Source organism: Phocoena sinus, chromosome 11 (genome assembly GCF_008692025.1).
Source record: "Phocoena sinus isolate mPhoSin1 chromosome 11, mPhoSin1.pri, whole genome shotgun sequence".
In the NCBI taxonomy this organism is placed as follows: domain Eukaryota; kingdom Metazoa; phylum Chordata; class Mammalia; order Artiodactyla; family Phocoenidae; genus Phocoena; species Phocoena sinus.
The window spans coordinates 68509364-68522654 of record NC_045773.1 but is presented as its reverse complement, the minus strand read 5'-3'; the positions used below and the strand labels follow the sequence as shown (position 1 = coordinate 68522654).

At 43.0% G+C, this 13291-nt stretch overlaps 1 protein-coding gene across 1 annotated transcript in view; it reads right to left on the bottom strand.

Annotated features, from left to right (window-relative positions):
* DNAH8 (dynein axonemal heavy chain 8) overlaps positions 1-13291 on the bottom strand; it is a 323349-nt gene that overhangs the window by 29781 nt on the left and 280277 nt on the right. Inside the window, exon 88 of the mRNA XM_032647945.1 lies at positions 9439-9599. Within this exon, the coding sequence (XP_032503836.1) occupies positions 9439-9599 (161 nt within the window). The remainder of the gene's footprint in view (positions 1-9438; positions 9600-13291) is intronic.

Below are 13291 nucleotides of genomic sequence, written 5' to 3'. Positions count from 1 at the left end.
GGGTCGGATATGGTGATTACGAGGGTCCTGTGTCAGAGCAGTAAATGGTTGTAACCCAACCAGAGTTGGGGTATTAACTCCACATGACCTTTAAACATATGAATTACACAATAAGGGCAATAAGATAAAAGGTGATTTTTAACAAATGAAAATTGATTTTGTGTAATTTTACATATAATTTTAATTTTTAAATTAATTTGTGGTGAGTAGCCTCTATTCAGATGTTGTGGTTTTACAGTATCCCAAAAGACATTTATTTTAAAAGTTGAAAGATGAAGATGTCAAGCACATACACAGTTGAACACATGAATAGAAAGCAAAACATTCTGGTAAAATGGCACCAAAGGCACTGGAACCCATTCCTAAATTTTGAAGTATGGTGTTATCCCAGTTTTAAAAAGTCATACGAAGTACAGGAAAAATGCAAATAACTCTAAGCGGGGAAAATCCTATGAAAATAGATGATGGGACAACAAAATGAAGTCATCAAAGGTGAAGGATCCACACGCTGTTATATGCATTTTTCAGAAATCTAATTTCTATGTGATTCATAATATTCCATGATCTCATTGTAGCTTTAGATACAGTGAAGATAGAATATATGGGTGAATTGCTGTATTAGACAAGATGTAGGTGTCACTGTCATTGACATCTTACTAAGTATCATGAAATACAACATTAAATCTCTGACTTTATCATGAACTCCAAGTACCCACATTTCCATTGACTCCTAGGGCTCTCTGTTTCCTAAGTCAAACAAACCCCAAGACTAACTCATTGTTTTAATTCTCTCTTTCCCTTCATCTGAACTGTTTCTTGCCCCATCTCCTTTAACAATGTCTTCGCCGAACTGCCCAGCTGCCCAGCTTACGAATTCAGAGATAGCTTCCTCCTGATGTCATATTCCCAGCGCTTCTTGGTTTCCAAGTCCTACTTCCAAATCATTTCTAGCATCCATCTAGAAAATTTCAGCATCTTCATCCCACTGCCTTCAGAACTGCCCCAAACCCTTTCCCATGACACCCAAAATCTTCAAAAGCCAATCCCTGCATTTGCATCAGCCTCGAGGTCAAGTGACACCTCTCTTCAAGCCCCTCCCCCCACCATGCTCTAGGCACATTGGACTCGGTTCTCCACACACATCATACACTTTTACATCCTCATACCCTTCCTTGGATTGTCCCTTTGTGTAGGTGTCCTAATCTATGTCTTTTTCTCTCACTGAGCTTAATTGTTTTATTTATTTATTTTTAATTGTAGATATTGTAGGTGTACAACTTGATGATTTGATATACGAACACATCCTTCCTGCTCATTATCTTCCTCTGTCCTTGCACTCTGTCCTTCTTGCTGCTGTTCCCCCCACCCTCATACTGCAGTCACTTCCTCCCCACCCCTTCTCTAGCCTGAGAACTCCAGCACATCCTTTAAGGTACCACTGTCTCACTAGCTTACTTTGATCCCTGAGCTGGAATTTATTACTCCTTTGCCTTTGCTCTCACAGCAGAGTGTATAATCCCTCCTGATTTTAGAGTTTACCATATCGAATTGCACAACTATCTGTCACTCATGTATCTTCCCTAATAGACAATGAGCTCCAAGGGTAAGGACTGCCTCTTACTGATATTTGTATCCAAGCTGGCTAGAGAGTATGTTCTCAATAAATATTTGTTTATTGAATTGAGGCCAGCTGGCTTGGATTTTTTTTTGTTTTTTTTTTGTTTTTTTTGGCGGTACGTGGGCCTCTCACTGTTGTGGTGTCTCCCGTTGCGGAGCACAGGCTCTGGATGCTCTGGACGCGCAGGCTCAGCGGCCATGGCTCACGGGCCCAGCCGCTCCGCGGCACGTGGGAGCCTCCCGGACCGGGGCACAAACCTGCGTCCACTGCATCGGCAGGCGGACCCTCAACCACTGCGCCACCAGGGAAGCCCGGCTTGGATTTTATTAAACCTCAAATATAAAGGAGAGCAATTCTCCAATATTTAAAGGGCATGAAAATTTAATTATTTGTTCCTTCTTATGGTAAAAGTATAGTATGTTATCATTACTATCCATTTCCTGGCACCTTTCCATATACAAAGGGAAATATATATGTATACTCCTCAAAACACAGGCGAATCAGATAGATATAATTTAAATATGATTATATTTAAACACAGATCTTTAAAATTTAAAGAGAAGAAAACGGCAGTAAATTCCCATTCATACTAAGGAAATCCTAGCTCATTCTTTACACCTGTTCTAGCTACAAATAAAAAAGGGGAAAGACCCCATATCTGGGATTCTCAGGAGCTCTCTCGGCTCACCTCCATCTTGAATCTTTTCTGGAAACACGCTCTGCACCAGTGACTGGGTGCCAACAGCGCACACCAGCATGGAAACGACATGCTTGCTCTTGGTTGGCACTGATCACGTTCACCAGCGCTTCAGGGAGGGGTTGATGGATATGCTGCTGCTAGATTTCACCTAAGAAATCAGTTTCATGAGGGTGATTTTATTTTTTATGAGGTGATCTGAAAACAGTCCTCAAGCTATGGATGGGGACACGAAGCCCTGAAAAGCTGACCCATTTTGCATAAGAACTGGACAAGCTCTCCAGATCGTTGTTCCACCACATATTTTATTAGGCACAGAATGCCAGGGCTGTACAGCTTACCTTTCTTTTTTCCACAAGGTGGTTTTCTGTTTGCAAAGATAGGAAAGGCAGAAGCCTAGTTAGCTAGCTGTAATGGAGAATTGTGAGTACCTCTATGTGCCTCAAAGTCCAAGGGCCTTCAAGAAAACAGTCCCCATAGACACTCTGAGATGAGGAGCAGGAACTATAATACTCCATGAGCTTTGGCCCCGAGATACTTCTAGAAGAAAATCTCTCTTTGGGGTAAATATGGGAAGTGGCTCATATTGGACCTGCAGCTTTGTGGTTTGGGGGAGATGTCTAAGTCATCTCTGTTGGGTGGGATAGTTGGGGTCAAGAACAATAAAATGGGGATTCCCTGGTGGCGCAGTGGTTGAGAGTCCACCTGCCGATGCAGGGGACACGGGTTCGTGCCCCGGTCCGGGAGGATCCCACATGCCGCGGAGCAACTAGGCCCATGAGCCATGGCCGCTGAGTCTGCACATCCGTAGCCTGTGCTCCGCAATGGGAGAGGCCACAACAGTGAGAGGCCCGCGTACTACAAAAAAAAAAAGAATAATAAAATGCAAACTAACTAAAAAACAGAACGGTGTATAAAATAAACAATTAACCATCTAATGAGATATTAGTGCACTATCATATCTAAGCCAGCCTAGATTTATATACCTCTTCACACATGAAATATCAATGAGCATAATTTTCTTAATAAAAATCTGGAGCTCAAAAGTCAGCTAACACTAAAAGGAATACAATTAAATTCATCCTGCATAGAAATGAATATAAAAGTTTAATAAGACACTCGCTAAATTTCAGAAGGTAGAAAAATATGCATAACTGCTAATGACTAAAAGTGAAAATAAATAACTGTTTTCGACATTGAGGTAGTTGAATGTGCAGAGTCCTTGGTACCTTATAAATCTAGATAATAAAATGTGAATAAACTATGCATTTTTATGGTCCCTGTCAGCAAGGTATCTAAGCTCTTGGGAGAGATTCTACTTATTTTAAAGCATTTATTCAGATGGATTCCTCCCCCTCTACTTCAGGGATTCTGCATTCTTAAGCAAGGATGGAGGAGAAGGACTTGTGGTCCCATTCCCCAGATTCCCCTCTTCTCTCAAATTTATGGATGCTAACTTCAGAGTGCAGATTCTGATCAGCAGAAACAGAGGGTTCTCTACCACGGCCCAGTTATATCTGGTGGGCCTGACTGGAAGCAAGAGTGTTATTGAATGGGGTGGACAGTCAGGAAAATTAATAAGGATTCTTCTAGCTGACGACATTCACACAGATTTAGCCAATGAATCTTAGAGAGGTCACCCCCCTCTCTGGCTTCAACTGTTATCTCTGCACAAATGTGCTCAAACCTCTCACCTGGGCTCCAGTCCACGTGATACACTCTATCCCCACTCAGATACATCCCACTCTTTCTTTCCCAACTCAACAACACAAACGGGACTCTGTAATTCCCCCTCAAATGCACTCCTGTTCCCAACTCCTCCACCATCCCAGCTTCCAGACCAGAAATAACAAGGAATCCTTCAGTTCTTTCATTTCACATGGAAGTTGGAGAGTCACTTCTCCTTGGAGTGGGAAGGGTGTAGCTGGGAGGAGAGCAGGGGTAGGTTTTACCTGGGAAGCTTCGTCCGTTATTGCTTACTGCCCCCTGGTGGCTGGTGGGAGAACAGCGAGGCGCTGGAGCACAGGCCTCCGAGTAGGCGGGCTCAACTGCCAGGAAGAGGGAGGCTAGGGTTACAGTCACCACGTACTTGAGAGACCAGAGGAAAGAAGAATCAAACCTAGGACAAAACTCACTCAGAGGCCAAGAAAATGACCAAACATGGAGCTTCTGAACAAAGGCTACTACCTGAGCAGAAACCAGAAACAGGGCAAGGTCCCTGGAAAGAGGGGAAGCCTCAGTAAGACCCTAGGACAGACCAAGGGGGAAGTTAAGAATGAAGAGGGATCAGAGGAAGGTCACAGGTCTTACAGGCCAGCTAGTTATTTCTAGCAGAAATAATCCTCATTTGAAGCAGAGGTACAGCACTTTTTACTCGACCTCACTTGGTGTGATGAGAGATTGCAAGATCCCAACACTCTACTTTGGGAAAAGACGGCTTATGGCATCTGTAGCATGCCTGCCAGTGACAGCATGTAAGTCTTTGGACAGAGCTGTGAAGAGAGACTTGCCAAAAGACAAAGAAGGCTCGCTGTGCCCCCCTCTATCCAGCAGGCAACAACAGCAAATAGATGAAAACCACAGGAGATTCTCAGCCATTGCTCTATATTCACTAACGCCTATCAGCCCCCTTGCGGGACTGGTCCTGCAGCTTCACTCTAGCCTCCACCCCGTCATCATCCTTAATCTCTGCCGGTATCATTGCACACCTGGGTTTATTCACAGGGTCTCCAAGATGGTATCTTAGTCCAAAGAGTCCTTAAGTATAGGAAAACGTGCTCAATTTCACTTAAAATAAGAGGAAGTAAGTTAAAACTATGCCGAGATGCCATTTCTCACTTGTCATATTGGTGAAAAATAAGCTTCACCAACACTCTGTTGATGAGACCGTGAATCATGTTGTTGACTGCGTGACACTGTGCATGTCATATTGTTGGTGAGAGTGCAAAACAGCATAGCCTTCTGTAAGGGAAATGGAAAATATTCATTAATCCTTGATCTAGCAATCCCACCCGTAGCAATTTACCCTGAAAAATACATCTCCAATAATATGAGAAACCACAAGCATGAGATTATTGAGGAATTACTGGAGATAGCAAAATATCGGGAACAACCTACATGCCCAGCCACGGGAGAATGGATGAATAAACTATGATGCATATAAACAATGGAAGAGCATGCAGCTGTAAAAAAAAAAAAAACATCCAGGCATACCTGTTTTATTGTGCTTCGGTTTACTGCACTTCAAAGATACTGCAGTTTTTACAAATGGAAGGTTTGTGGCAACCCTGTGTCAATCAAGTCTATTAGCGCCATTTTTTCCAAAAGCATTTGCTCATTTCATATCTCTGTGTCACGTTGTGGTAATTCTCACAATATCTCTAACTTTTATTTATTATTATTATTATATCTGTTATGGTGATCTGTGATCAGTGACCTTTGATGTTACTACTGCTGAAAGCTCAGATGATAGCATTTTTTAGCAACAAAGTATTTTAAATTAAGATATGTACATTGTTTTTTAGACATCATGCTACTGCACACTTAGTAGGCTTCAGCATAGTGTAAACGTAACGTTTACATGCACTGGGAAACTAAAACAACCATGTGGCTCGTTTTATTGCAATATTCTATTTATAGTGGTAGTCTGCAACCAAACCAGTGATATCTCTGAGGTGTGCCTTTAATGAGGAAGATACCTATGAACATATAGATGATTATAGGATGCACTAAGTGAAAACAGTGAGACACAAAATAATGTACATATATAAGAATAAGTTTAATCAGAGAAGCGAGAGAATGCAGAAACAAAGCAAAACAGTCCAACAAGGCTAAATAATAATAGTGTAGTCATTAAGCGTAGTCAAGGACCTTTAGCTCCTCCTCAAGGGCTGTAGATAATATTCTGAGCTGTATCCTGTGAGCTGTCTTCTAGATACTGAAACCCCTACCAGGTGGAAGAAGTTAACTACATGATGACGAAACTGTAGCCATGATATAAGCTGCCACAATTCCGAGAAATGAAAACAAACCGACCCTGGAACTGAAGATTAACCGTACTTCATCAAGATGACGCTGGTCAGACCACTGCATGACCAATTTCAAGATGACTATCAGAGCTGACTGTGCTGTTTCTGCATGTAGTCCCCTCCCTCTGTCTATAAAAGCTCTTGCCCACTGATTGTCAGTGGGGGGAGTCGGCCTTTGGATAGGAGTCTGCCCTCCCCACTGGCTGCCAGCATCCGAAATAAAGCAAACTTTCCTTTCCACCCACTTGCTTCTTTATTGGCTTTTGAGTGGCGAGAAGCTGGACCCCACTTTCGGTAACATCAGTGTAATTTGGAGCAAATGAGTAAACATATTGAAGCTGCTGGGAACCAGGGTTCTCCCCGAGGGAGAAAGGAGATAATGAGGGAGGACAAGGAAGAACCCTGAGGTGTACAATTGGTATTGGAGTTACAGTATGAGCTCATAATGTTTTAAAAAATACGTATTTCCTAGCTCTGTCCACTCAGAGGGTCTATAAGCACACACACACACACACACACACACACACACACACACAGATGTGGTTATGTATGGATATAGCTGTAGATATATAAATATACAGAGATGTAAATATAGAACAAGAAAAAGCTAATGGAACAAAATGTTAACAACTGGTGAACCAAGGTGAAGGGTATACAGGTGTTCACTGTACTTGCAACTTTTCTGAGGGTTTATAGTAGTTGAAGATAAAAATCAAGGGAAAAAAATAGTTTGTCTTTATCATTTCCTCCCATCTGGATTACAAGTTGGTTGCCCTTCTCTGGGCTTTTTCTAGCTCTGGTTTCTCTCTCTTGAGAGCTGGTGACCAGAACTGCCTACAGTAATCCAGGCACAGGAATGCCATCCCTGTAAGTCAGGGTGAGGGGCTTCCAATCTTGTTTCATATACTCCTTGGTAGGATCCTGTAGTACCAGACAGGATCAGATTCTCCAGGTACCAGCTATGGTGACTCCTCGGGCTCTTGCCAAGGATGGAATCAAAGTTTAGAGCCCTCATATGTGAACCACTCCAATCGCTAATTTACAAGTGCATTAAAACTTATTAGCCATTTTTCTGCCCACTTGCGTGAACTCATGAAATCTTTCCATGGACTATCCCCATTTATTAGATTCTCCGCAGCCTAGGAGAATTTAGTATTGCTGATGCACTCAACAAATATCCCCTGAGTATCAGGCACTATTTAGCACTGGAGGTACAGTAGTGAAAAAAGACAAAAGTTTCAGACATAATGGAGTTTATGTTAGTGATGGTAGGTAGATGACAGCAAATAAATAAGTAAAGAGTTGGTGATACAATTGATAGGAACAAAGCAGGCAAGGAGGATGGAGTCTGGGGTGGGGGTTAGGGAGTGGTTTGCAATTTTTAAATAAGACCGCCAGGGAAGACGTCATTGAAAAGGTGACATTTAAGCAAAGACCGGAAGAGGTGAAAAGGTGAGCCACAGTGATACCTGGGGGCAGGATGTTCCAGGAAGTACAAGTATCCTGTGGTGGGAGCCGTCTGGCCTGACTAACAGGAAGCTAGCGGAAGCTGGAGCTGAGTGGCGAGAGTGAGGGAGAGGGGAGAAGGAGACCAGGCCATGAGGGGCGGGGCAGATGGTATTACTGGGCCTTGTAGGTCACCTGTAGGTCATTGTCAGCTTTTGCCCTTGACTTGAAGACAGGAGCCTCAGGAGGGTTCTGGGCAGAGAAGTGACGTGGTCTGACTCACATTTCTAAAGTCTTAGCTAAAGTAAAACTCCTTCCCTGTGTGTTCTCTTTCAGACAATGTTGATTCACGAACGGATCTCTGAGGACGCCTTTTTCTTTCTTCATTTCAAAAGTCTCCTGCTAACTGATAACAGACTCTTCAAATAATAGCTAGAGCCGCCACCGAAGTACCATCACGGTTCTGTCACGGGGTCTGAAACGAGTGATGGCCATTCGTGGGTCTTTGGGGGTCACGCCCACATCTTTGAAGGTGAAAAGAGGCATGGGAGAGATTAGAGGCTATGGAGAAGTGAGAATGAATGTGGGGGACACATAGGCCAGGAGGCCAAGCCTCGTGCTGGGGCGGGGAGCATGCTCAGGGTGGAGACACAATGCAATGGAAGCAAACAGGACTCTGTGATGTTGGGCGAGGGCAGGGAACCAGAGGGTGGAGATGTCCGTGCCCCACTGCAGCGCTGCTGAAGTGGCCACAGCACGTGAGTGACCAGGAGAGAGGCACAGTGCACTCCTCTCAGCTGTCACAGCTTAGAATCTACCACAGGAGTCTTGGTTTCTTCCATTTCCTGAAACCAGCCACTCTGCTGGACATAAACTTTGTGGTCTTTGGCCAGTGAGCCCAAGGCATGACCATCCAGGGAGACCCTCAGCTGGGGTTTCTTGGAGCCCTCTCTGTGGAGCTGGGTGGTCTTGTGTTCAGGTAGGGGTCTCTGGAGAGATGAGGGGTGAGATCTCATCCAAAGGACGGGTCTGAGAAGGGGCCTGGGACTTGGATGCAGGCCTTATCTCTTCCCTCACCACCTCTTACCACAGTGACTGGAGCAGGGACATCACTCTGAGCCTTTCCTCCTGAGCTCCGCGTCTGTGTTCCTGTGTTCCTGTGCTCGCTGCTTTGTGCCCTCCATGGGCAGGTATTTACAGAAGGATGCAGGTGAGCAAGTAAGGGGAGAGGGACCATCAAAACAGAAATACAAGTCCTCCTCCTCTGTCTACCCTCCTGGCCCTTTACGGTTCTTTTTATGACCATTATTTTTTATTAGGTTTTTTGATGTAAAAGGCAAAGAACTGGGACGCTACTGTCTTATCAGACCAATGGCATCAAGACCAGTAACATCAACTGGTTTTATGACACGACAGAGGAGAAACAATCAATGCATAAATTAGAGCTTTTAACATTGTTATCAACTCTGGAGCAGTAGGATTTAGTGACCAGGAGCAGGCCAAGATACGACAAAATTGTAATTGCGAGATAGGAAGTGATAGGAAGTGACACTATTTTTCACAGTCAAATAAAAAGAAGGGAAAGGAGAAAATGAAATGCACAGTCTTTGCCAGGCTAGGTTACAAATTAAAAAATGCCAGGAACTTACGTGATATCGGCATTAGGGTGAAGCCCAAAGACTTCGGGGTTATCTAGGGATGGCAATGACTGGATGTATTCAAAATACTGGTCCAAGGTTTTGCACACGGGGATTTTATACCCGGTATAAAAACAGAATGATGGTTCAAACATCTTCTCACTGAACCAGACCTATATGGGAGAGAAAACAGGAGAAATAAAATTGATGAACATCTAAATGAAAACCCAAAACTGCTACTATCAACGAGATAGGGTCACCTTATTTCCATCTTAATCATTTTTTATATTGGGTTTGAAAGTATCTTAACAAAACCGCTGATAGTATAATTAGACATAGATTAAGAAAAGAGAGAGGCCACAACACAAAAACAATGAAACCCGGTCTTTGTTTAACACCAAAGAAGATACTTCCTAAGGGCGAGGAGGAGAGAGCCAGCCTTGCAAGCCCACCCTCTGCTGAAGTAATCTGATGACCCTCGAGCTCACTTTAAAGAGACGTGGGAATGTACTGCAGAAGCAATAACCAGACACATGAGAGCATATCTGGGCATTTTCACCGCCTCCTTTCTCCCCGCAAACAGGGCTCATGCCCGGGGGCTTATGTTGTGCTCAGTGTGGCTCACAGTGGCACTGAGCACTGCACACAAGCAGGAAAACTTCCTACAAACGTCTCCCTTCCCACCCTGAGCTGGAGAGCTCCCTCTGTTAATTAAGTTATGTCCCTGGACACAAGAACCAGATATATCCAACCATCTTACTGTTTTCCTTAAGACATCCCTTTCTCATTCTATATGAACTGATTATCTGTAAGGTAACAGTGAGAGAACAGATATATATTTGGTGTGAATAGACTTATTCTGAAGAGGAAAAAAAAATGCTGAATGCCTGTGAGCTTCATTTGAGGCAATAACTTCTGTGTCTAACGGAGTGATTTTCCCAGTAGGGAGGGAAATAATGGGATGGTGGGAGGAGCAGAAATGCAGGCAGGATGTCTGAATCACTCAGAGGACTCCACGTGAAAAGAGAGGGGGATCGTGCCTTCCTTCGGTCGGTCACACTTTCTCTAGTATCTTCCCTCCATATCCTTCTTCTTCCAGCTCTTTTTAGGTCCAGTGATTGTTCTGAAATACCCTGTGTACTGGTTTTCTTCATTTTTTACTCATCACAGTTCTATCCTATTCAACTCCTGTCCACAGGCCTTGAGCTTAGAAAAGGAACGGAATGCAAAGATGAGACACACACAGTCCTTTCCTTCAAGGAGCTTGTGACACAGTAGAGAGATAAGCCAGTTACATAATAACCACAAGATAAAGTGCACGAAGGTAAGAGACAGAGGAAATAGAAATAAGCAAAGTACTAAGGAGGCTTAAAGCCAAGAAGAAAGAATAGCCAGATGGATGTCAGGTAAAGCTTTATCTAGGAGGTAAGCCTTGAAGGATAGAATTTTGACAAAGGAACTTGTCAAAGAGACCACACACGCAAAAAAACTGACGCAAAAATGTGAGGCAGGGCTTCCCTGGTGGCACAGTGGTTGAGAGTCTGCCTGCCGACGCAGGGGATACGGGTTCGTGCCCCGGTCCGGGAAGATCCCACATGCCGTGGAGCGGCTGGGCCCGTGAGCCATGGCCGCTGAGCCTGCGCATCCGGAGCCTGTGCTCCGCAACGGGAGAGGCCACAACGGTGAGAAGCCCGCATACCGAAAAAAAAAAAAAAAAAAAAAAATGTGAGGCAGGTTGGGTAAATGATGAAATCACTGTATTTACCCTAAGGTAAATATAATGCAGTGGTAAGAGATCGGACAGAAAAAGGGAAGTGAGGTCACATTGTGGATGACTATGGATATCAGGGTGAGGACTAGTGCTTAACTTAAAAAATGGGGAGCAGTTGAAAGTCATTAAAGAAAAACAGTGCTATGATTTTGGTCATTATTTATAAAGATTAGTTTTTTAGGGATGTGGATGACTAGGGGGGGCAAAGGCCATGGGGTCTTCAGCACACAGACAACAAATGACCACACTGAGTTTTGTGTTGCCAGATGACATATGTGTATAAAAGGAAAATGAAGTTTCCTCTTGTTTTTCCACTACTTTATTTATAAAGTACAAAAGTATAAATTGTAAATCCACAAATAGCTAGACTCAAAAGCACAAAAGTAGTTGAGTTTCACCAAATTTGGAGGACGTTTTTGGTATAATCAAAATACAGAGTATGAAGTCTACATGGAATTACTTTGGGAGACTCTAGAAGGTACCCTACAAAAATAAGCAGTCATCCTCCAAGGACAATGAATAAGGTTCTACAATTGGTTTTAAGGGAGACATACCATAAGATGCTGAGAACAGAGAAAACAAATAAGGGTTCAAAGATAAGCCCCAAATTGAAAGTCATAGGGAAAGAGGATCCCATCTGAAGGCACCGGTTTACAACTGAAGTGATCTTCACTCAGGCAATTCTGGATAACATGGTCGGGGTAAAGGGGCAGCAGAGGACAGGCCTTTGCCTCCCTAGTCATTCACATTCTATGTCTATTTGAAGAAATTTATTAAGCTGAATGTTTACGTTTTTCTATACTGGGCTATCTTACACATTTTTTTTAAAGTAGTTTAAAATTTTTTTTTTAATTTATTAAGCAAATACTAAGTAAAGGTCAATTCCCTTTCCTCATCTTCCTTGACCTCTCTCAGTTGACATTTCTTCTTTCTCAATACATTAAAATACTCGGGGCCTTGTCCTTAGCTTCTTTTTTTTTTTCCCTTCCCTTTCTCTACACTTTCTTCTTAGATGATGATCTCATCTAATATCTTGACTTTAAATGCCATCTGTATAAGACAAATTCCAAATCTTTTTCTCCAGCCCTGAGCTCCACACCTGTAAATCCAACTGCCTTGTTTATCTTCATTCATTCTCTTATTCAACAAATATTTACTGAGCGCCTACTATGTGAAAGATTCCATTCCAGGTGCTGGGAATTTGGTAGTGATGTAAACAAGCAAAGTGCCTGCCCTTATGGAGCTTACAGTCTTGGACAACTGCACTTGGGTGTCCAGTAAGCATCTCAAAGTTTACATGATCAAAACAGAATTCCTAATTTCTACCCCCAGCCAATAAAACTCATTTTTTCCCTGCAGTTCTTTCCCTTCTCTGTAAATAGTCCCATTCTCCATCTAGTTGCTTAGGTCAAAACTAGGAGTGATCCTTGACCAACCCCCTTCCTTCCCCATCAGCATTCTGCTGGTAGTATCCGTACAATATATCCAGAATCTAACCACCTCTCACAGTCTCCAGTGCCAAAACTCCAATTTTAGGTACTTGTACAGTTATTCTAACACAAAGTATGCTTACTAAGACATCTTTTTTTTTTTTCTCTTTTGAACCTCAGATACAGAGGTGAGTTTATCATACTCCTGCATTTTATTATTCTCATGACTCTAGACCCTTTTTATTTTAGTTTCTCCCTCTTCAGCCCTGATATCCACTCCCAGCCTCCTTCCCTTTGAGGGCTTCTGTTTAAAGATATTGATGTACGTCCTTGAATTCACGTATTTATCCTTGAGAAATACACATGCACCACTTTACAGATCTCATTTTATTTTTTAAAGCTCTGCACTCAACACTATGTTCCTAAGATCTATGCATGACGTCATATGGATCATTTCTTCCAAGTGCTGCATTGTATTCCATGATAGGCATCTATAACATTTAACTCATCTATTCCTCTGTGACAGACTCCCAGGTTGCTTTCCACTTCCCACTATCCCAAACAATACTATGAATAATATCTTTGTACATGTCCACAGACTTGTCTGAGAATTCCTCTGGGACATACACTCAAGAGTGGGATACACTCAAGAATGGGATTCTGG